Source organism: Globicephala melas, chromosome 1 (assembly GCF_963455315.2).
Source record: "Globicephala melas chromosome 1, mGloMel1.2, whole genome shotgun sequence".
NCBI classification, from domain to species: Eukaryota; Metazoa; Chordata; class Mammalia; order Artiodactyla; family Delphinidae; genus Globicephala; species Globicephala melas.
Window position 1 is genome coordinate 185,867,959 of NC_083314.1, and position 22,994 is coordinate 185,890,952.

At 65.0% G+C, this 22,994-nt stretch overlaps 1 protein-coding gene across 1 annotated transcript in view; it reads left to right on the plus strand.

The window, feature by feature from the left end:
- MEGF6 (multiple EGF like domains 6) overlaps positions 1-16,458 on the plus strand; it is a 37,584-nt gene extending 21,126 nt beyond the window's left edge. Inside the window, exons 11-35 of the mRNA XM_060295528.1 lie at positions 109-273; positions 635-766; positions 1,504-1,632; positions 3,257-3,385; positions 3,995-4,129; positions 4,213-4,347; positions 6,473-6,598; positions 7,266-7,397; positions 7,524-7,652; positions 7,780-7,911; positions 8,460-8,588; positions 8,678-8,806; positions 8,994-9,122; positions 9,496-9,624; positions 9,903-10,040; positions 10,438-10,566; positions 10,735-10,866; positions 10,972-11,100; positions 11,653-11,781; positions 12,767-12,895; positions 13,176-13,304; positions 13,538-13,666; positions 13,754-13,882; positions 14,467-14,595; positions 15,973-16,458. Coding sequence (XP_060151511.1) covers positions 109-273; positions 635-766; positions 1,504-1,632; positions 3,257-3,385; positions 3,995-4,129; positions 4,213-4,347; positions 6,473-6,598; positions 7,266-7,397; positions 7,524-7,652; positions 7,780-7,911; positions 8,460-8,588; positions 8,678-8,806; positions 8,994-9,122; positions 9,496-9,624; positions 9,903-10,040; positions 10,438-10,566; positions 10,735-10,866; positions 10,972-11,100; positions 11,653-11,781; positions 12,767-12,895; positions 13,176-13,304; positions 13,538-13,666; positions 13,754-13,882; positions 14,467-14,595; positions 15,973-16,271 — 3,461 coding nt within the window. The 3' untranslated portion in view covers positions 16,272-16,458. The remainder of the gene's footprint in view (positions 1-108; positions 274-634; positions 767-1,503; positions 1,633-3,256; positions 3,386-3,994; positions 4,130-4,212; positions 4,348-6,472; positions 6,599-7,265; positions 7,398-7,523; positions 7,653-7,779; positions 7,912-8,459; positions 8,589-8,677; positions 8,807-8,993; positions 9,123-9,495; positions 9,625-9,902; positions 10,041-10,437; positions 10,567-10,734; positions 10,867-10,971; positions 11,101-11,652; positions 11,782-12,766; positions 12,896-13,175; positions 13,305-13,537; positions 13,667-13,753; positions 13,883-14,466; positions 14,596-15,972) is intronic.
- The last annotated feature ends 6,536 nt before the right edge of the window (positions 16,459-22,994 follow it).

Below are 22,994 nucleotides of genomic sequence, written 5' to 3' on the forward strand. Positions count from 1 at the left end.
GTGGGGCTCAGGCCTGGAGCTGCCTCTAGGCACTGAGGGGCAGGGAGTCCAAGCCCGGGGAGGCCGGGGGGGGCGGCAGGGGCTCAGGGCCCTCTGTGCTCCGCCCAGCCCTGGAGATGCCCGAGGTGGGCCTGGACGGCCACCTGCCCCTGGTGCAGCCCCTCCCGCACATAGCGGTGCTCCAGGACGAGCTGCCCCACCTCTTCCAAGATGACCACGTCGGGGCCGAGAAGGAGGCGGCGCGGGGCGAACACACACTGCAAGAGAAGTTTGGTGAGAGGTCGCCCGTCCCCAGGGCTTCTCTACCAGCGCCCCCTCCGCCCGGCTGCTGCCCACCCTGCGGTCTTGGGTGTGAGGAAGGGCTCCTGTGAGGGCCTCGTTGGACCAAGGCGCAGAGAGGCCAAGCTGCTTGGTCAGTTTGCCCAGCGCGCCCGGGGCTGAGCCTGGGATGGGGCCACTAGCTCTCTGCTTAGAGCCCTTTCCGGCCCCCCATCTGGGTCCCACGTCTCCGCTCGCCCACGTGGGGCCTTCACAGCCTGAGGACGTCCCTTGTGCCCCTTCTCCGGCCTGGTGCTGGGTGGGGTCCAGTGCCAGGGGCCAGGCTCTGAGGCCCCTCTCCCGCTGTGTCCCCCAGTCTGCCTGGATGATTCCTTTGGCCCAGATTGCAGCTTGACCTGCGCTGACTGCAGGAACGGGGGGACCTGCCTCCCCAGCCTGCGTGGCTGTGACTGCCCCGACGGCTGGACCGGGCTCATCTGCAATGAAGGTGAGGCTGCTGTGAGGGCAGGGAGTGGGCGGGGCCCCTGAGCCCCAGGACCTGCGCAGCACACACAGTTTACGCCTCCCTGCCGGCCCTGGGCAGGGGCTCCACAGGTCCATCCGTTCACTCGTTCACTCGTTCATTCAGGGTCTCTTGGCTTCCTGCTCCTTGCCAGGCCCTGTTCTGGGTGCTGGGAGACCCCAGGGGCTAGCAGGGCCTGCTGTCTGCCCCTCACAGATGTCACGGTGGACGGGGGTCCGGCGACAAGCCAACAACTAAGACATAAAGAGCAGCGAGCGGGTGGGCCAGTCATGCCCGAGTCCCAGAGGGGAGAGGTCGCCTCCCCGGGCCACGCACCAAGTTGGTCGCTGAAGCACATTTGAAAGCTGCTTTCGCAGGCTCTGTCCAGAGCCTGTCCACGCCCTTCCAGCGACCCCAGTAGTCTCAAGGGCCGTAGTGACCGTCTCTGAGGGTCTGCCAGTGACCCACTCTGAAAGTGCTGGTTGAGAAGGTGGACGTGTCGGAGTTCAGAGGGAGAGGATGGGGTGATTGATTAGAGATGTCTGCCGTGCCCGTGGGCAGGGGCAGGGAGCACGAGTGCCATCGGGTGCTACTCTGGGAAGTTGCTTTTGAACTGGGTGGCTCGACCCCCAGGAGGGTGTCTCAGTGTCTCTGGAGGGGCTTCTGGGCCCCGAGTCCTCCTGCGGACCAGTGACCCTTGTGCTTCTCTGTGTCCCCTGCAGCTTGTCCCCCAGACACCTTCGGGAAGAACTGCAGCTTCTCCTGCAGCTGTCAGAACGGCGGGACCTGTGACCCTGTAACGGGGGCCTGCCGCTGCCCTCCGGGTGTCAGTGGAGCCCGCTGTGAGGACGGTGGGTGCGGCCCCTCCTGTGCCTCCAGGGTTGTCCTCTGGGTGGAGGGGAGGGGTGGGCACTACCTCTCAGCTCCTAGTCTCCTTTCTTCTGGGGGAAGGATGAGACCCTTTAGTGGAAGAGCCATTGAATTTTCTACATCTGATGATTCTCCTGGGGTCTGACTATAGCAGGTGGTGAGGACTTGTTGGAAGAATAGCACTCTTGTAACAGGGTCCCCGGGGAGGTAGTGAGCTCCCTGTTCCTGGAAGCATTCAAGGAGAGCTATATGATGGCTGGGTGGGATTTGCAGAAGGGAGCACGCCCGGGCTGCGGCTGCACGGGACGACATTACCATCCTTTTTAACTTGGGAGTTGCAACATTTCTGGAGGAACTAGAGTCCACATGAGTTTCCCAGGTGCTTGATAACTTCATCTTAAAGTCTTCAGAACTTTAAGTTTCTGCTTCTTTTGCTGGCGGATGTCGCTAACATATCAAGGACTTCCTGCCTTAGCAGCGGATGGCAGCGATCGGTGGACCCGTCCCCTGCCCGTGGGAACTCTGCGGGGCAGGTTTCTAAGCCCCGGGGCGGCCAGGCAGGGCTTTCCACCCCCTCCCTCTGGTCACCTTCTCGGCTTGGTTAGCGTCCCTGCCCATCTTCCCCTGCGATCTGCCATCCCTCTTCTGCCGAGGCTGAGAGCCCACTGCCTGTTGGGCGCTGTATGCGTGATGGGCCCTGACGGACCCAAGGGGCTGCCGGCAGATAAAGCGTCTGCATTTTAGAGCTTCTGAGCTTCTGCTCATGACGTGGTGTGGCTTCCTGGAGACCAGGTCTCAGTCGGGGTCCTGTGGGTAAAGTGTGCCCGTGCAGGTGAGCTTGAGGACGTTCGTCCCAATTCTCGGGCCCCGCACTAGTCTCCTAGACTCCAGGTGCCCCGGGCTCGTGGCTGCTTCCCCCCAGTCTGTGCCTCTGGCCTCCTCTTCTCGTCTCCGGCCTCCCTCTCCTTTCTCTTCTAAGGACACTTGTTGGGTTGGGCCTGCTCCGACAGTGCAGGATGGCCCCACCTGGTGATCCTGGTGGGTAGGATGTGGACGTACCTTGGGGTCACCATCCAGCTCCCTGAGGCCCTTCAGTAGGCAAGACGGGGGCAGGACAGAGCTGGAGGGGAGCGTTTTGGGAAGGAATGCCAGAGCCCTGTCCTGGTCCTGGGCCCCCTGAGCTTGGGCCCATGTCCTTCCCTCTGTGAGGCCCAGAGGTTCAGGCTAGGTGACCACCGAGGGACAGACGTCAGGACGCTGCAGGTGCCGGTCAGACGAGGAGGGTGGGCTTTCTTTGAGCGTCTCCCATGTGTGTGCTGGGGACGTGCTTGGCATCCCACTCTGGCCGCCATCCAGGCCACAGACCCTAGGGGCACGGGCCAGCCAGGGCAGATGGCCGCATCCACGGGGTGCACTTCGTGGCTGCCCTGCCCTCGTGATGCCCTCGCCAGCCCCCGGGACCCTCCCTGTCTGGGGTGCAGGGTCCTCGGGCTGCTGGGGGCCCAGGTCTCTCCTGACTCCTGTGCTGGTCCTGGGGCCCCTTGGAGCATCTCCTCGGGCGGGGCCATGTCCGGGTGGGCAGTCAAGAGGCTCCGCTTCCCCCAGGCTGCCCCAGAGGCTTCTACGGCAAGCACTGCGCTAAGAAGTGTCACTGTGCCAACCGGGGCCGCTGCCACCGCCTCTACGGGGCCTGCCTCTGTGACCCGGGGCTCTACGGCCGCTTCTGCCACCTGGGTGAGTCCCACTGCCCGCTGGCCGCCCGTGGCCGGGGGGCGGGGCCACAGCACGGGCCGGGTGCTTCCTGCCCGTGGTCCAGCTTGTGTTGGACTGTCACTGTTCACAGATGAGGATGCGGGGGCTCAGCAAGTGCCCCGGCTGGGGTGTGGGGTCTGTGGGCTCAAAGCCACGTCCTCTGGACTGCACTGGCCGCCAGGGTGCCTGTCCGGGTGGGCGGTGCCGGCCCCAGCCAGGCTGGTGGGTGGGCTGAGCGTGGGCAGGGGCAGGCCTCCCTCGGAAGCTCCAGGACATTCCTGGCAGCAAGTCCTGAGCCCCCCGTGGGGTCACCCCTCTCTGCGTCCATAGACACCTGGGATGGGAGAGGCGGTGGGATGCTGGCTAAAAGCAAGCAGACTTCATCCTAGCAGCTCTTTGTAGAAGGATTGTATGAGGGAGGCAGTGAGGACCTGCACGTTTCCTGGCTGGGAAGTGCCTCTCTGAGACCCTGTTTCTCATCTGTGGAATGGACACAAACCAGCGGCTCTGCGTGGGGTCCCGGAGACCCTGGGCTGGGGAGGGTGGGTGCTCGCAGGGGGCAGGCCCCTCACGGTTGGTTCTGGGGTGCAGCCTGCCCTCCGTGGGCCTTCGGGCCGGGCTGCTCGGAGGAGTGCCAGTGTGAGCAGCGGAACACGCGCGCGTGTGACAGGAGGGACGGCAGCTGCGCCTGCAAGGCGGGCTTCGGGGGCGAGCGGTGCCAGGACGGTGAGTGCAGAGCTGCGGAGGGAGGGCCTCAGGGCCGGCGGAAACCTGCAGACCCCTCTTCCCTCTTCCCTCTTCCCCTGCAGAGTGCCAGCCGGGCTTCTTTGGGCCAGGCTGCTGGCAGGCGTGCACCTGCCCCCCGGGCGTGGCCTGTGACCCCGTCAGCGGCCAGTGTGGGAAGCAGTGTCCTGCCGGCTACCAGGGGGAGGACTGCAGCCAAGGTGAGCAACCAGCCCTGGTGTGCGGGTGGGGTGCAGGTCATCTGGCCCGTGCTGGGCTCCGGGCACCAGAAGTGCTGGTCCTGGTGGCACCTTGACCTGCCATGTCCCCACCCTGGTCACGCGGCGGTGACTCAGCCACAGGTCTGCCTGTCTCTGTGCACCCGAGAGGGCGGGAACTCGTGTGTGTGTGTGTGTGTGTGTGTGTGTGTGTGTGTGCATGCACGTGCAGGGAGGCCTGGAGAAGGGCCAGGGCCTCTCCAAGATTGCCCCCTCCCTCCCTCACCTGCCCACTCACTCTGTCACAGGACACACTAAGTGAGATTTGTGCTGGAAGCTGGGCCAGGGGCTCCTTCCTGGTGGGTCTGAGCCAGCAGGACAGAGGCTGCTCCCAAGGGTGTTGGCTCGGAGCGAAGTCTGGGCCGGAGGTGCCGGCGTGGGGCGCGGGTGGTGACCAAAGGCCCTCCACGTGGACGCCCGGGCCGGGGGGCGGCATGAGTGGGCACCACGCACGGGCAAGCCTGGAGGCTGGGGGCCCCTCGTTTACATGGGGGAGCCCTGGCTTTGAGCAGTGGGGCTGCCGTGGCCGCCGACGGGGTGCAGGGAGGGTGGGACCTCCCTTGGCACGCTGTCCTCACCCATCAGCGGGCGGGCAGGTGGGGGCCGAGGGGGCCTGCGGTGTGACTGGTGTGACCCCAACCGGGGCAGCGGCTCGAGTCCCCCGCAGCCAGAGCTGCCCGCCCAGCTGCCCCTAAGTGGCCTGGGGGCCACCGCGCAGCCCCAGCCAGGGGTCAGTCTCCCCCTGCACTCCCGCACGCGGCAGGCCTGCCTGCACCTGGGGGCCACCGCGCAGCCCCAGCCGGGCTCAGTCTCCCCCTGCACTCCCGCACGGCAGGCCTGCCTGCACCTGCCCTCTGGCGGCCCGTGTGCTGGGGACACGGAAGGCCTTCACCCCAGCCCTTCCCTGCTGGTTTTCTTCGTCTTCCTTTTCCTTTTTTCTTTATAAAGCCTCCAGGGCCCCAAGGATGAGCCACAGGAAATGACACACATATTTTTACAGCAGTAACGGGCTCCCCGCTGCTGTTAGGTCTGGAAAGTATTAACCCCCAAACACGCGTCTGCCCCCAGTCAGTGGAGCGGGGGCTCCCCTAGGTGGCGGGACAGCTCCATCCGGCCCCGCCGGACCTCCCTGCCCGCCCCGGTCCGCACTGCGTGGGTGCCTGGGTGAGTGCCCTGCGCTGCACCTGCGGTCCAGTGGGCGGGCCTGTGCCCGCACGCCATGGGCCCTCACGGCAACAGTTCACCAGGGTGTGTTCTTTGTCCGGAGCCCATCTCGGGGCCCAGGGAGACCCCAGGCCTGGCGCCCGCCCACCCCCTGACACCTCACGCCCCTCAGGCAGGGAGCGTCCTCAGTTCTCAGCCCCGCTGGGTGTTTGGGTGCGGGGTGGGCTCTGATTCTTTGGTGTGGAGGGTGCCTCCGCCCGCCCTCTCCAGGTCCGTGCTGGCCTTCCTGAGCTGGGAGCTTTCCCTCCAGCAGCACTGGGGCAGCCACACGGTGCTGGGGCTGGCAGGGCCCTCCCTCCACCGCGTTGCCTCCCCAGCCAGGGCAGGTGTGAGGTCTGGCGCGGCGCCCTGCAAGGCCACCAGAGTGGCCACTGCAGCCCTCACGGGTGGGGCGAGGCTCCGCGGCCCCTGCATTCTTTCCCGAAGCCCTGCTGTGGGCCCGGAGCTGCCTGGCCGCTCATTCCTGAACACGGGGGTGACCAGCAGGGGGTCCCCAGGGTGCACCAAAGTGAGAGGAAGGCAGAGGCAGCCCTGCGCCCGCTCTCCAGGGTCCTGGCTGCCCGCCCCCCGAGCCCTGCTGGCCTGTGGTCTCCAGGCCGCCCCTCACCACCACTCCCCAAGGAGGGTCAGCCCAAGCAGGCCCCTCCTCGTCCTGCTCCATGTCCCCCATCTCCTGCCCGCTCCCGTGACCGCCCTCGTCACCCAGGGGACCGCAGCTGTGTCCAGCAACGCTGCTGGGGCAGGGGGCAGGTGCCGGGGCGGGTGCCTGGGGCGGGGCGGGGCCGCAAGGGGAGGACGGCAGCTCCTCGTGGTGGTGGCTGAGGCCCCCCGCCCTCCCCCGCAGAGTGCCCGGCCGGGACGTTCGGCAGGAACTGCTCAGGCTCCTGCTCCTGCGAGGGCGCCCCCTGCGACCTGGTCACGGGGCGGTGCCTGTGCCCTCCTGGGAGGACCGGGGCTGACTGTGGGGCAGGTGAGTGGCAGCCTTGTCCCGGGCTCTCCTAACCGCCCTGGGCTGCATGACTCCTGGCCGTGTTTGGGGAGCCCAGCCTGGATCCCATTTTGGGACCCCAGCCCCAGGCCGTGTTTGGGGACCCCAGCCCCGGGCTGTGTTTGGGGAGCCCAGCCTGGATCCTATATTTGGGGACCCCAACTCTGGGCTGTGTTTGGGGACCCCAGCACTGAGCTGTGTTTGGGGAGCCCTGGCCTCAGCCCTGGAGCCCTGCAGACCCCAGGCCAGTCCACAGCAACTGCGAGAGCTCACACCAACCAGCCTTGGGTCTGGACGTGGGCACCTGTGGGCGCCCTGTGGCCATGCCCACAGAGGGTGCACACGCTAGGAACTGTCAGCCGTGGAGACAGGTTGACCAGCGGCCCCCAGCCCTCCCCGGGCCTGTGGCTTGTCCTCTAGACACCTGTTCACTCTGGGTGCCCCTCTTTTGCCTGTTGAGCCATTCTAGGGCAGGTGCTCCCTTTCTGGGGATGGACGCCCTGTAGCCTGCCACCCATGAGGAGGCTGGGGGTTCCCGTGACCTGTCCCTCTCCCTCCTCCGGGACAGCTCAGGTGGGAACAGAAATTCCTGCTCCCCGATGGGCCCAGCAAGGCCCCAGGGGAGACTGACTGGCTGTGGTGGGGCTAGATTGTCCTGAGGGTCGCTGGGGGCTCGGCTGCCAGGAGATCTGTCCGGCGTGCGAGCATGGTGCCTCCTGTGAGCCTGAGACCGGAGCCTGCCTGTGCCGCCCCGGCTTCACGGGCAGCCGCTGCCAGGACAGTGAGTGCCCGCCGCCCCGACCTCGGCCCCGCCTGTGATCCCCGTGTCCCACCCCTGTGTCCCGTACCCATGTCCCCCTGCCCCCGTGTCCATGTCCCCAGTGTGCTCACCCTGCCCTCCCTGCAGCTTGCCCAGCAGGGTGGTTTGGGCCCAGCTGCCAGATGCGATGCTCCTGCGTCAACGACGGGCTCTGCCACCCGGTGACTGGCCACTGCAGCTGCGCCCCAGGGTGGACCGGCCTCAGCTGCCAGAGAGGTAGGCGGCCTGGTGTGCAAGCGTCCCTGCCCTGCCCTGGGGAAGCCTCCGCCCAGGCCCCGGGGAGGGCCCTGGACCCCATCGTGGCTGTGGTCACCTGCACAGGGTGACCCGGCCCCTGTTGCAGCCTGTGACAGCGGCCACTGGGGCCCCAACTGCAGCCACACCTGCAACTGCAGCGCAGGCCACGGGAGCTGCGACGCCATCAGCGGCCTGTGTCTGTGTGAGGCCGGCTATGTGGGCCTGTGGTGCGAGCAGCGTGAGTCCCGGCCCCGCCCGCACACGTGCACGTGCACACCCGCACGCGCACACGCACGCACACGCACGCACACGCACATGCATACGCGCGTGTGCACGTGCCCAAGTGTCGGGGACCTAGTCCTGCCTTCCTGTTCCTGGACAAACAGGGAGTCTCCTTGCCTGAGCCCACCCCCATCCCTCCCCAGCCTGGGCCAGGCTCCACCCTCCCACCTGCCTGGGCCCAACAGAAGGCCCACCTGGCGCAGCAGGGAGAGGTGGGGCCGGTTGCGCCCCACAGGACACCTGGCACCTGGAGAAGGGGAGGAAGGTGTCTGCTAAGGAACGAGGGCCTTGCCCTGGCCGGGTTGGTGGGTCTGGGTGGGCCTGGGGCTCCCTCCTCCCCAGGGCTTGGGGCTCGGTTCCTGCCTGGGGGACGGGTGCAGAGGCCTTGGGTGTGGAGGGGCTCCTCCCGCCCCACAGTCCCGGGCCCTGGCCCGGTGGTGGTGGAGGCCTGGGGAGGATTAGGTCAGGCTCACCGTCCCCCCAGCTGATGGTCTGGTGTCTCAGGGTGTCCCCAGGGCTACTTCGGGCCGGGCTGTGGGCGGCAGTGCCAGTGTGAGCACGGGGCAGCCTGTGACCATGTCAGTGGGGCCTGCACCTGCCCGGCCGGCTGGAGGGGAACCTTCTGTGAGCGCGGTGAGCCAGGGTGCAGGCCGGGGTGGCCGGGCGTGTGGGTGGGGACCCGTAACCCCTGGCCATCTCCCATCACCGCCCCCTGCCTGCAGCCTGCCCTGCCGGCTTCTTCGGAGTGGACTGCCACCGCGCCTGTGACTGCAGCAGCGGGGTGCCCTGCGACGCCGTAAACGGCTCCTGCCTCTGCCCTCCTGGCCGTCGGGGTCCCCGCTGTGCCCAGAGTGCGTGAGGCCCCCATCAGCCCTGGGTGCTGCCCGTTAGGGTTAGGGTCAGTCCTTATCTGTGGCCACCCTGACTGGTGCCCAGGCCAGAGGGAGGGGCAGATGGACCACAGCAGCCCGGGACCATCTGCTGCAGCCCCTCCCGGGGTCTGTCCCTCCGGCCCCTGACCGCTCCTCTCTCCTGCAGCCTGCCCAGCCCACACGTACGGCCACAACTGCAGCCAGGCCTGCTCCTGCTTTAATGGGGCCTCCTGTGATCCTGTCCACGGGCAGTGTCACTGTGGCCCTGGCTGGATGGGGCCCACCTGCCTACAGGGTAAGCCCTGCCCAGGAGTCTGGGGTCAGGCAACATGCTTGCCCCTCCCTGGGCCGTGCAAGGTCACACGGTGTCGGGCGCGAGGTGGACACACAGCTCACTGGGAATGGAGGGCAGGGAGGGTGGGGGCCATGCCCCCGCCATGGGGCACCGGGGCAGGGGAGGAAGGCTTAGGACCACACCCTTCAGCCCTGAGCCCCCGGAGGCTGGGCAGCGGGGCCCGGGGAGCCCTGGAGCAGGTCGTCCTAGAGGCAGCCCTAGGTCCCTGCCCTTTGGGGCGGGCCTGCAGGTCCAGTGGGCTGGCCCTCGGAGGGTTCAGGCCCCCGGCCTGGCCGGCGGGGATGCTGCAGGTCACTTCTCTCTCCGTCCCCAGCCTGCCCCGCGGGCCTCTACGGCAAGGACTGCCAGCATTCCTGCCTCTGCCTGAACCGGGGCACCTGTGACCCCGTCTCAGGCCACTGCATCTGCCCCGAGGGCTGGGCTGGGCTGGCCTGTGAGGAGGGTGAGCGCCGGCAGGCGGGCGGAGGAGGAAGGAGGGACCCTGGGGTCTGGAACCCAGGGCCAGCGCCCCGGCCTGCCTCGGTGCAGCCCCTGCCCCTGTGGCTGCCTGGAGCTGGGGGTCAGGGTCCTGGGGTGTGGCCTGCAGTGTCACCAGCCCACTGGGCACCCCTCCCTCCCAAGGACACGGGATCCGAGGCTCTGGGTGCGGGAAGCAGGGGCGGGCGGGGATGTCCTGGGCCCCAGGGGCTGGACCCTCACCGGTCCCTTCCCCTGCCCCAGCCTCTGCAGAGTGCCCCCCGGGGTTCTCCGGAGCCGGCTGCCAGCACGTCTGCGGGTGCCTCCACGGCGGCCTCTGTGACCGGCACACAGGCCACTGCCGCTGCCCAGCCGGCTGGACCGGGGATGAGTGCCAGAGCCGTGAGTGGGGCGGGTTAGGGCCCCTCCGGTGTGGCCTCGGCTCACGCCAGGGTGTGGAGGCCTCCCCGGGGTGGGCAACGGACAGGCAGGGGGCAGGGCTGTGGGCTGAGCTCCCGGGGCCTCCCCGCCTCTGTCCAGGGAGCCGCCCCGAGCAGCCCGCCCGCCTCTTTCCCCGCAGCCTGTCCCAAGGGCGCGTTCGGGTTCTCTGTGAGAGGAGAACTGTGCCCGCCGGCGGGGGGGGGGGTGCCGCCTGCCACCGCGTCACCGGGGCATGCCTCTGCCCGCCGGGATTGAGGGGCTTGCGGTGTGAGAATGGCGAGCCCCCAGCTCCGCTGGTGCTCTGGGTGGGGCTGGGCCCTTCACACGATGACCCCTCCGGGCCCATGCCTCCCTGCAGCCTGCCCGCCCGGCTGGTTTGGAGAGGCCTGTGCCCAGCGCTGCCAGTGCCCACCCGGCGTTGCCTGCCACCATGTCACCGGAGAGTGTCACTGTCCCCCAGGCTTCACTGGGCCCGGCTGTGAGCAGGGTAGGTGACCAACCTGGGCGGGCCCTTGGGCAGTGGGTGGCTCAGGCCACATGTGCCCCTGTGCTGGGCCCCAAACCTCTACCCCCAGGAGGGGCTCCGGGAGGCGACTCCCGGGAGGATGCCCACTCCAGGCAGGGCCGGCACTGCCCTCCTGCCTCCTCACCCCAGCCTGCCCGCCCGGTGCCTTTGGGGAGAACTGTGGGCAGAAGTGTCAGTGTCCCGGCGAGGACCAGGCCTGCCACCCTGCCTCAGGGGCCTGCGTGTGTGCTGCTGGCTACCACGGTGCCGGCTGCCAGCAACGTGAGTGTGCCCATGCTGCCCGCTGGGCCCTCGGGAAGGATGACGTGGGAGGTCAGGGGCTTTGTGAGCCCCCTGGCCCCTGGCAGCTGGCCCCTCCCCCTGCAGGGTGCCCGCCCGGGCGGTTCGGGCCCGGCTGTGAGCAGCTGTGTGGGTGTCTCAACGGGGGCTCCTGTGACGCGGCCACAGGGGCCTGCCACTGCCCACCTGGGTTCCTCGGAACGGACTGCAGCCTCGGTGAGTGGCCAGGGTGAGGGCAGGGGCAGCTCCTCCCTGCGCCTCGGTGGTTAGGGTTAGCCAGCCTGCGGGGAGGACAGCCCCTGACCACCCCCTTCTTGGGCCCGCCCCCCGGGGCCTGGCCGCAGGCCGGGCTGAGCTGGGGGTTCCATGTGACCAAAGCATCCCTGCCGGCCAGCTCTGCCTGGCCGTGTGCTGTGCCCCGGCTCAGGCCGTGTCCACCAGGGGCCGTGCAGAGGCCAGCTGGGCATGCTGCCGAGAGAATGGCCTTTCCCTGAGCCAGGTGGGGCCTTTCCAATCATCTGGAATCCTGGCTGGGCTGGCGGGGTGGGCGGGGGGCCACCGTGAGTCACGGGAAGTGCAGCGCAGGCCGGCCCCCAGCAGAGCCAGCAGGCAGGGGGCGTGGCAGCAGGCAGCCCTGCCGCATCTGGGCAGACAAGCGAGTCTCCCCACCCCGCCTTCCCTGGCCCATCCTGCCCTGTCCCAGGTTGACACGGCAGAGAGAGGGGGGATCCTGCCTGGAGTGGCCACCCTCCCATTTCCTCCTGGCAGCCTGTCCACACGGCCGCTTTGGCCCCCGCTGTGCCCACGTGTGCAGTTGTGGGCAGGGGGCGGCTTGTGACCCCGTGACCGGCACCTGCTCCTGCCCCCCCGGGAGGACCGGCGTCCACTGTGAGCACGGTGAGAGCCTGCTCCCCCTGCTGCCTTGGATACTTCATGGGTATCACTCCCTCAGCCTCGGGGGGAGGGTGATGGGGTGAAGCCCTGGGGTCACTGGCGGAGAACTGGGTCCCCGCCATTAATCCCCCAAGTACCCTGAGGATAAGTGAGGGTCTAGCTTGTGTTGACAGCAGCGTCCACTCGGGTCATTGGGTCATCCAATAGCATCCCACGCCTTGTCTTGACCTGTGACTCCAAGGCTCAGGCCATCAAGTGACCTGTCCAGTTCCCTGTGGCCAGTGGGGGATGAACCCGTTCTGACCCAGAGCCCCCCCCCAGCAGGAGGGGTCAGGCGGCTGTTTCGTCCTTTCTGGCTGATGTCCTCTTGGGTTGGGGTCCCTCTGGCCTTTCTACCGGGCCCAGTGGCCAGGGACCCCACAGAGAGGGAGGCCTGGAGCCCAGCCCATGGTGGGGAGCTGGGGCAGTCCCTGGGGACTGTGGTGGGGCTCATGCTTGCAGTGGCATGCACGGTCCTCAAGGCCCTGCTTGGCCTGGCCCCGCACCCTGGTAGATCTGAGCCCCCTGCCGCCCTCTGGTCCTCGTCCAGGGGCCGGTCACACTCCCCGAGGCCCGCAGGGAAGGACGGTAGCCATGGGTCAATCAGCGTGTGAACAGGGGCCACCTAGAGTGCAGGGTTGCCCAGCCTCCTCTGTGCTGCCACCTCCAGGAAGACTTCCCTGACCCCCTCCCGCCAGCTGGGCAGGCACTCACAGCCCCTGGCGGGCCCTGGTCCCTTTCATCCTGTTATCCTCAGCGCCGACCAGGCCCGGCATCTGCGGAGGATGGATGAATGGGCAGGATGTGGTTGGTGTTGTTTCCTGGCGCGTGTGTGCCCAGGGGGCAGGGACTGGTTCTGAGAGGCCCAGGGAGTGCTTGTTGAATGACTGTCAGATCTGGGGGTTGCGTCCCTGGGCCAGAGCTCTGAGCAGTTCCCGACTGTCCCCAGGTTGCCCCCAGAACCGGTTTGGTGTGAACTGTGAGCACATGTGCTCCTGCAGGAACGGGGGCCTGTGCCACGCCGCCAGCGGCAGCTGCTCCTGCGGCCTGGGCTGGACTGGGCTGCACTGCGAGCTGGGTGAGTGTCTGTCCGGGACAGCCTGGGGGCCACATCGCCGTGTGAGCTGCAGGGGTGGTACCTGCAGGGGAGCGAGGCCGTACCCGATGTGGTGGTGGCAGGATGGGGGGCCCTGGACTCCCGAGGGGGGCCATAGCTCGAGGGTGTTTGCGGGGGCTGCAGGTTGCTGTAGGGCCGGGCGAGGCTGCCGGGCTCCCGCGGATCAGGCTAGTGCCCAGGGGCCAGCCCGTGCCCCCTGCTCTCCCGTGGCAGGAGGCTGACCCACCGGCCCCCTCCCCAGCCTGCCCCGCCGGGCGCTACGGTGCCGCCTGCCGCCTGGAATGCTCCTGCCGCAACCACGGCACCTGTGAGCCGTCGTCGGGCGCCTGCCACTGCGGCCCCGGCTTCTACGGCCAGGCCTGCGAGCACCGTGAGTTGTGGGGGCGGCCCCTGTCCCGGCATCCGCTCCTCCGCTTTCCGTGTCACTCCCCGCGGGGGCCCGATGAGATGAGGCCTGACCCCAGCTTTGGTGGGGCTCCCGGGCCAGAGGTCCCGGCTCAGGGCCGGGCCTGGGTGGGAGGACAGGGGAGCTGGGCCCCTGACCCGGTCCTTTGCTCACTCTGGGCAAACTGAGTCAGGAGCTCCAACCCGGGTCTCCCTCAGCCTGTCCCGCTGGCTTCCACGGGGCTGGCTGCCGGGGGACGTGCGAGTGTCAGCATGGCGCCGCCTGCGACCCCGTCAGTGGCAGGTGCCTCTGCCCTGCCGGCTTCCGCGGCCAGTTCTGCGAGAAGGGTGAGTGGTCCGTGCGCCCACGTTCTCCATCCGGCCCCTCACCCCCGGGTACGGGACAGGTGATGCTAAGCCCACTGCCCCCACCAGGGTGTGAGCCGGGCTCATTTGGAGAAGGCTGCAACCAGCAGTGTGACTGCGAGGATGGGGTGCCCTGCGACCCTGTCACCGGCCACTGCATATGCCCCCCGGGGCTCATGGGGGCCACCTGTGACCTGGGTGAGTCTGGGGTCCCGCTTGGTGGGGGGCATGGGCGCGGGTCTCTGTCAGTGTTTTTGACCGTGTTGAAGGAGCCCCACCTGTGCCACGTGTGGCCTGGGCACCGTGCCCAACCCCTCCCTCTGCAGGGGCCCCAGCACGGAGCTCCTGCTTGGGTTGTCAAGGCCAGTCCCACCCTCTGGCCCCCACCTGAGTCCCCGGTTAGCCTCTCCCTTGGGCGTGGGCCCAGTTAGGTGGGAAGGAAACGTGCCAGCCTCCCAGACGTGCCCGGGAGGAGGCGCCGGCCCTGGGGGCTCCACACACGTTCTCGTGGCTCTTGGCCGTCTCGCCCTGGAGGGAGCATCCCTGACCACCGGCTCCCCTTTGCCAGCCGGGGGCTGGGCGGGAAGGCGGGGCAGTGATCCTGGGCCGGTGCCTGGTGCCCTGCGCTTTCCCATGTGAGAGCTCCTGCAGGACAGGGAAGCTGAGGCCCGAGGTCCTTGCTCCCGCACATCCCCCACGGGGCGGCCCGAAGCCTGGGGTCTCTGCCGCAGGCAGACGGGAGTGGCACTCAGGCCCGTCTCTCCCGTGTCTTGTGCCCTCAGGCTGCAGAAGCGGCTTCTTCGGGCCAGGCTGTGCCTTGCGCTGCTCCTGCGGGGGTGGGGCTGACTGCGACGCTGTCAGTGGGCAGTGCCACTGCGTGGACGGCTACATGGGGCCCATGTGCCAGCAGGGTGAGTCAGGCTCGGGGGAGAGAGGGACGACTCTCTGCTGGCTGGGCCAAAGGTCACCAACCCAGCGCGGCACCCGTGGTATCTGCAGGCCTCTCACGGGCCAAGTGTGAACCTTCCAGCCCTTGGACCACGGGGCCGGACTCGGCCGTGGGCCAGCCAGCCGTGCCCTGCTGACTCCAGGCCCAGACAGCGGCTGGGGTGGGCTCAAACTGCAGAGGGCGGAGACCCCACGGGCAGGGCTGGGTGATCCAGTGTGGGTGGGCGCAGACACAGCCCACCGCCCCACCCCTTCCTCGCCCTGTGTGTGTGTGAACCAGGGCACGACGGTGCGCCCGTGCATGTCTGTGCAGTAGCACAGGCGTGTGCTCCCGTCTGTGCACGCTAGCACCTGCGTGTGTCCCAGTGTGTGCGTGCCAGTGCCTGTGTGTGCTCCCATGCGCACGTGTGCTTCACGGCATGCCTGTGCTCCAGTGCATTCGTGTTCCTGTTTGCACCCATGGGCAGGGTCGGGGAAGGTGCCGTGATGACACCGTGGCCTCTCAGCCCCCTGAGCCTCTGGGGGAATGTGCTGTCTGCAGGCAGAGCTCGGGGTGCCCTGCCCCTCCGGCCAGCTGTGCTCCTCTGGTGTCCTGGTCCCCTCCCCCAGGCCCAGCCTGCGCCTGGGAAGAGGCAGCACCGAGAGGTCGTGTCTGCCAAGCGAGAGCAGAGGCTGGCTTGGGGCCTGTGCCGGCAGGCCCTGCGACGGGGCGAAGGGGGAGCCAGGCTGTGAGCGGGGATTCCAGCCTGGGCTCCTTGGCTTGGGGACCCCAGCCGTGGTCTTCATACTGTGTGTGCATCTTCTTGAGCCTCGTCGAGGCAGCCCTGGCCCCAAACTGTTAAGCACCTTTAGGGGAAGGATCCCACCTCCTGCAGAGGGGTGGGGTGGGGCAGGTGGAGGCAGAACCTGGGGGGCTGGTGCTGGGATGAACGCTGTCCATGGCGGCACCTGGTGGTCAGGTATGGTACTGCGCCGCAGGCGTCCTGGGCGGCCTTGACCTTCAGCGAGGGTCAGGAGCTGGGGGTTCACCTGCCTGAGGCCCCGTCTGCTTGAGCAGAGCCCTGCTGGGAAGGAGGACAGGCAGGGCCTCGCTGCCTTCTGTCCTGGAGTGGACCCTGCTTAGTCCCTCCCCATCCAGCCCGAAGTCCCACCTCCCGGCCCCTCTTCCAGCAGGCAGGGCTGGGGACTTGCCTTTGGGGAGCGGGAGAGCCCCATCATTTGCATAGGAGTGAGGTGGGGAGAGGCCCTGCAGGGTGGGAGTGGGGGTCCCTGCAGGCCTCGCTGCCCCGTTTCTGTTACCCACCAAAGGGTGGGGCAGTAGCGTGTCTGTCTGCCTTCAGGTGGGCCCTCCCAGTTCCCCGAGACCCCATCCACAGCCCTGGGCCCAGGTAAGGGGGCCGGGGGCATCCCCACTTTGCCAGGAGGGTGGCATTTGGTGGCATCGCGTGTTCGTTACCAGCAGACTGAGGCCAGAGGAGGGGTGAGAATGGGGCACTTGCGTGTGATCTGGGCCCCACTGGGTGCTGGGCATTCCAGAATCTGGACCGCAGAGACGAGGCGTCGGGGGCAGCTGGGGAGGAGCGGCTGGGCTGCCCCCCTCTGTCGGGCTGGGGCTGGAAGGACAGGAGGGGAGTCCTGAGCCCAGAGCTCTGAAAACGTGGAGAGTCTGCCCCTGCCCCGGGGTGACCTGCTCGTCTCCTGCCCCTTCAGTGGCTTCACAGTCAGCCTCCCACCGCCCCGGTCTCAGCAGCAGCAGCGCAGAGAAGCAGTAGCTCAGGGGCAGCGCCCGCCGAGGCCTGTCTCCCAGGGGCCGCTGAGAGGACCCAGGGGCCTTGGTGACCACAGAGGAGGGACGCCGGGGGCCGGGACTCCTGCCCCGCCCTTGTCTCCGAGGCCTGGGGACAGTCGTGCAGCTGCAAGGATCGTCTGGCCACGAGGAGGGAGGCCCTGCCCAGCCGCACTCTGCAGCACCGGGGCACCGGCGCGGGGCCACAGTGTGGAGGAAGCCCCCGGCCGGCGCCCTGGGGCGGGACTGCGGGCAGGTGTGGGTGCAGGTGCGGGCGTGGGGCCCCTGCCCTCGGAGCAGGTTCTTCTGGTGCTAGGCCCGGGGACTGCTGCAGCTCAGCCTGTTTACCTGGAAACAGCTGGGCCGTATTTATGGAAAGGTATTTATGGGCAGCCAGACATGCCCACTGCACCCCTGGGCGCTGGAGGGCTGCCCGCCTCCTGCCCAGCCCGGGAAGCCCTGACTCGGGACTGCGGGACCCTGAGGGGCCTCTGGGTGGGCGCTTCGGTACCATGTGAAACCCAGTAAGTTAAGAAAGGAGCAACCACTTCCTCAAGGCCTTGTGTTCACTGCTTCGTGTGGGCCCTGCGGGGTGGCCTCCTGGGCCTGCTGCCATGAACGCGCCTGACCGGAGAGGCCCGTTTGGCCCCTGTGCCCCTCTGGGGACCGGGGTGCCACACAAGCAAAGTTGGGTTTTATCCCAGTGCCCGGTGCTCTAGAGGGGCGTGGTGCCCCGAGACCGAGGAAGCGCTGAGTCCTAGAGCCTGCGTGGGGGCAGCATGGCCCCGAGGGGAGGAGGCCAGGGGTGCTGTTGGGGGCAGCCTGGGTGCCCCCCTACTCCTACCCTGGCCCTATCTTCAGGGTAGAGCCAATGGAGAGGGCTGGACCCAGATTGTCACGCTGGACACTTAGGTCTGGGCTGTAGCCCCCTCGCCCTCCCCTCCAGCACCAGCCCAGGTAGCTGATGCCTCTAAGGGCGAAGGATCTCATGGGGCAAAATAGGGTGGGTTCTAGAAAGCCCTGTCCCCTTAGACAGCTAGTGAGCAGCCAGGAGCAGAGGAAACCGAATCAATGGGCCACCGTGTTAAGACTCTGAGGGACATGAATATAGTCCATACCTGGAAGGGGTTGGGGATGGGGTGGTAACGTGATGCAGGAAGAAGCAGAGGCCAGGAAGGACCAGGGGCAGGACTGAGCGGGAGGGTGTGGGCGCTGCAGTCGGAGGGAGGGTGGCAGGAATCAGGCTGCACAGTGGGTTCTCCAGCTCAGGACACTCCCAGGAGGCAGCATGGAGGCTGAGAAAGAGAAGATACAAAGGAAAGATCGGTAGAAACGGGCAAGGGACGTGTTAACACCCGTGTGTCTGAAGTCCTAGAAAAAGAAGGTAAAACCCATTGACACAAGGCAGCAGGTTCTCAGGTGCAAAGCTGGATGGTCTCAGATGGAAAGCACTCCAAGTGCAAATAAAACAAAGTAAAAAAGCCCTCGTCCAAAGGACTTAAAGAGTAGTAGTGGCAAGGAGAAATGCTACAATGCCCAGAAAAAATAAACAGGAGTCAAGAGTGGCACCTGACTCCACAGCAGAAACACTGAAAGCGAGAAGATGATGATGTTGATTTCAAAACGTTGAAGAGGAGATGTCGAAATTTGAATTTCACGGCCTTGAATCGTGTGTCCTGCTAAACTGTCACTGAGAAGCAAAGTGGTCGTTTATTCTCAGGTGTCCAGGGCCTCGGTGGGCACCGCCCGAGAACCAGACGTGAAAATACACTCAGAGAAGTTTCCCAGCAAGAAGGGAAAGTGTGAGGTAGTCACTGCATTTCCCATATGACCTAGTGATTAAGAGAATCACAGCGGAAGCCAGGTGAGGTGGGAGCTGAGGCAGGTGGGGAAGAGAAAGACACTGATAAAAGGAAGCGAAACTCTAGTGCAGTTGGAGCTGAATAAGAAACTGTGACCTCCGCAAAAATGCTGGCAGGATGTTTAACGTTCAGATGGGAGGGAACTTCACCTCTCCAGGGGAAGGCAGGAAGGAAGGAAGAGTCGAGCAGGATAAGGAAGCAGATTAAAGCCTGATTGAAGTTGTTACAGATGATCGAAAATCAGATTCCTAGACTGCGTTAAACATGCTTCAACCGCATTTTGTTTACGAAAGACATTCCTGGAAGGACAGAAGTATAAGCGTACAAAGTAAACAGAAGGAAAGCCGGGCCGTGAGTTTTGTTATTTCAGGGTGAAAAGCATCGTACGTGCCTGCATGTAAACATACACACATCCATGCACCAGCAGTCGGGGCTCAGATTCGTGAAGCTGTGGTGGGTGTAACAGGCGGAAATGATTAAACTGGTGATTTTAATATAAAAGCCAATACAAAAGCAAGACACAGCAGTGATAATGTTTTAATCACCTTTACACACATGCTGTGTATACCTATGCCTAGATTCATTTATTTCTATTCACATATGTATACATCTATGTTTAAGTCTATGAACGTCACACTCAGCGAATGGAGAATAACGGAACATTTAACAAACGTAAAATTCCGTCTTTGAAGAGTAATAAAGAAGAATATTCTAACAAGATTGATGATTTTTTTAAACATGAAGCAAGAAAAAACAATACAGAAGATGGGAGGGTTAACTACAGACACAGAGAATAAGACAGAAAAGAGAGTATTAGGAACAGCTATGTACTAGTAACTTTGAACACTTAGAAAAATGGATATGTTTTGGGAAAGCATAAAATGCCAGGATCAGTGTAAGTAGAAATTAAAAATGTGAATAAACTAGTAACAAGTAAATGCAAACAGTAGTCACAGCTCCACCTCCCCCTCTGTCACCAGGAACACCTAGGACAGGTGTCGGTAAAGGGGGCTGGGCCAGACTTCCAAGACACAGGAACTTGTCTGATGTGAGATGTTCCAGAAACATTAAATAGAGGAAACGCGACTCATTTCAGGAGGCCAGTCCCAACTGGGTTCTACAACCAGGTGAGGGCAGTACGAGAAAAGAAAATTACAGACTCACAACATGTATGCAGAAAGCCTGAGTAAAATATGCCGGCGTCTCAAAAATATTTAGAAAAAACCCACTTGATCCAATGGGACTTGGACCTGATTAAAATGAGAGGACAGTTTAACATCAGAAAATGTGTCCATGTGTTTGGGTGACATGAAAAATCACGATGGTCTTGCTAGAAGTAGAAACAGCATTCGATAAAGTTCAGCTCTCTCTTGGATGTAAGTTCTTGGGAAACTGGGTACAGAAAGGCGCTTTCTTGGCAATGGTCACGTGCTAAGAATGTACTAGCTGAGCAGGGAGAGTGATGGATTCCAGCAAGCGGCCCAGGCCTCCCCTCCCCCGCGTTGCTGGTCTCCTCAGCCCTGATGTGACAGCCTGTATTTCTGGCCGTCCTTCCACATTAGAACTGGGGGCATGGGCTCGGCTTGCGTCATGCTGGGCCACCTGGACAGGACCTGGGTTGGGCCCTGTAAACTTTGTGGGAAGAATGAACAAATTCCCTTAAAGATGGAGAATCAGATCGTCACTCGCTCCTCCTGACCCCAGCAGAGCTTGGAGGACCCCAGGCCATACCATCAGGTGAGCAAAAGGAGTGAGAGGTGTTCAGACCTGCGGGGAAGGGACAGACCAGCCTGTGGCTTTAGGAAGGCTGAGAGGGCCAGAGACAGATTAGCACAATCATAAGAATTTGGCAAAGTGGGCCATAAAGTCATATCGATGACAGGAAATGTATAAAACCTATAAAAATCTGTAGTTCTAAAGACTGCCAATGACCCACTAGAAAACAGAATACAGAGTAAGATCCTGTTCAGCGCGGCAACAAACCCCGGAAATACCGGAATTTATCTCGCGAGAAGATGGGTGAAGCCCTTCACAGTTTCAGATCCTAAGGGCCAGAAAGTGAGGATGCCGGCCCCGGCCAGCCCTCAAACGGACTTGGTTCCAGTGACGGGGTAGATGGGTGACAACCGGGGGGGGGGGCGCGGTTTGGGGCCCAATGTCAGGAGTGCTGACAACGGAGAGCCGGGAGGAGGTGAGTGGAGTTCACCGAAACCCAAGGGCTCGCAGGGGTGTGGGTGGAGAGGCGGGATCTGCACGTCCGAACACTGCACAGCGTTGCTCCCAAGGGGCAGAAACGGCGGTCCAAGGGCTCTACGTGAGGCCTGGGGATTGGGGTTCGCCGGGCACCGTTGGGTCCCAGGGATGCAGTGTAGGCCGAGGGCTGGGCCGCAGTGCCTGTGCCGGCCACCAGGGGCGATAGAGGGCAGCCGGGGCCGGGTTGGGGGGGTCTCCCAGCAGGAGGGACCCGCCAGGGATGTTCCCTAGTGGGTGGGAGCAGCCAGATGTGCAGAGAGATCCTAAAACTCTTGTTGAGTGCGGTGAGAACGAGGTCATGGGAACATGCGCCCTTTATGTAAATTATGTCCCCCGCTCCATAGAGGGGAAACTGATTTACAAGGACATGGAGCACATGGGAGGGGGGCCTCCAGGCCCTGGGGTGGTGAGCTCAGCTCGGCCCCTGATGCTCCCCCTACAGAGGGCTGGGGGGGCTGTCCAGCTGTGTGACCGCCTACCCCTGGCCTCTGCGCTCCCGCGAGCCACCCCTTGTGCTCCCACCTCTCCAGGGAGGGCGGAGGGTGCCCACTGCCCCTCGGGCCTGGGCACTGAGGTGCCCAGGCAGCTCTGGGGAAGGGGCGCAAGCCCCCACTCCTCACTGCTCCACAGTCATATCCACCCTGGTGCCCCGAGGCGAGAGGACCCTGTGGAAGGGCTGGGACACCACAGTGTCGTTCCCACTGGACCCCGTCTGGACGTAGGCTCTGCTGGAATCGGCTGGGGTCCTAGGAAGCCTCAGCGACCCCCCGCAAACCCGCTGACCCCACCAGTAGGCAGAGGGCCCTTGGGCCTCTATCTCCCCACGTTGTAACAGGAGGGGCCGGGCTAGGTCCACTCCTGGTGTCACCCCCTCCCCAGGGGAGCAGGTGTGACAGGCTCCTCCATGGGACCCTCTGTTATCTGGAGGGGGGAGTGCCACTGGGCACCAACACCAAGGACGTCTGTGGTCCTAAGAGGAGCAGCTCGGCAAGGAGGCAGGTCCGAGCACCCTCCAGCTGGGGGTGGGGAGGGTCCCGGCTGGCCCTGCCCTGGGAGGGGGTCATGATGATGGGATCATGACACCAGGGCCCGCAGGGCTGGACCCCAAGCTGAGCAGAGAGGCCCCTCGGAGGGGCCCCAGCAGGCACAGGTGCTGGGGGGAACCTGGGCTTTCCTCTCACTGCCCACAACCCACCCTTCTAGGCCCCTCTAGGCCTCACCGCAGCTGGGGCCCTGTGCTTCCCGATTCTGCTGGGAGGGTTTTTGTCCCGAGCTGGCCTGGTCCGGGCCTCCCCAGGTGGACCCAGCCACCAGCAGCCCCGTCTCCAGTGATGGCCCCTCCCCAGGGTCCCGGGATGTCCTTCCTCCAGGCTAAGCATTCTTAATCTCTGCCTCCGAGGTAGAGGGCCTGCATCCACTTTGCAGAAGAAAACTGAGCTGAGGTCGCTGACCCCGGGTGACTAGAGCAAGGACGTGACCCAGGGCTTTTCCATTAACTGAAAACGTACCTGGCAACCGAAGGGCGGTGGGCTGGCCTGCCCTCCCCGAGAGTCAGGGGTCAGTGGTGAGAAGGAATAGGCCGGCTGCAGGCAGCTGGACTTACACACCGATGCTGCCCACCTGCTCCTGCCCAGGGCACGCACACATGTGCACACACACACACCAAACACACACCTGCCCCTCACCCTGGTCACCAGCTTGCCCCACAGCAGCTCCAGGAAAAGAGCAGGACTTAGCTCACAGGTGGGAAAATGCAGGCCCCAGATTTCCACCTGTCCAGGAAGTAGGAGGAGCTGGGCCTGCTCTCTGGTGACCCCACCCCTCAGATCATGCCTCTTTCACTGAGCCTGGCCCCGCGCCATCCCCCCACCCTGCAGAGCACACGCCCAGGATGTTCCTTCCAGCTGCCCCAGGCCACGGAGGTCACCTTGGACGTTAAAGGGAGGAGCTGCCCCTCCCTTCTGGTGCTGAACCCCTCTACCACCTGGTTCAGTGGGCAGGGCTGGGATAAGCTCCACCCCCACGCAGTCCCCTCCCCCTGGCCCGGCGCACTCCTCCACTTCCTCCTGCAGCCAGCCCCAGGGATGGAAGGGACAGAGGGCTGGGCTCCCCGAGTCACCCAATTCTGGTCAACGGGTGGGGATCCACACCCCAGCTTTCAAAGGAAGACAGGGCCCCAGTAGATTGTCAGGAGAACGCTGGGAGCCCCACCCCAAGGACAGCACTGCCTGAGCGAGAAGGGCAGCAGGCATGGGTGTGGGAATTGGGAGGGCTAGCAGGGGGCTTCCTGGGGGAGCAGACCCGTCCTCCTCGCACCTGGCCCAGCAGCGCCCTGCCACCCAGGTGGCCATCACCCTCTCCTGGGAAGCAAGACCCTTCTTCCCCAGCTCAGAGGCCAGGCCAGCCTGCCTCTCCCCACCTGCATGTCCCAGGGGATCCTCGGGGAGCAGACCAGCTGGGA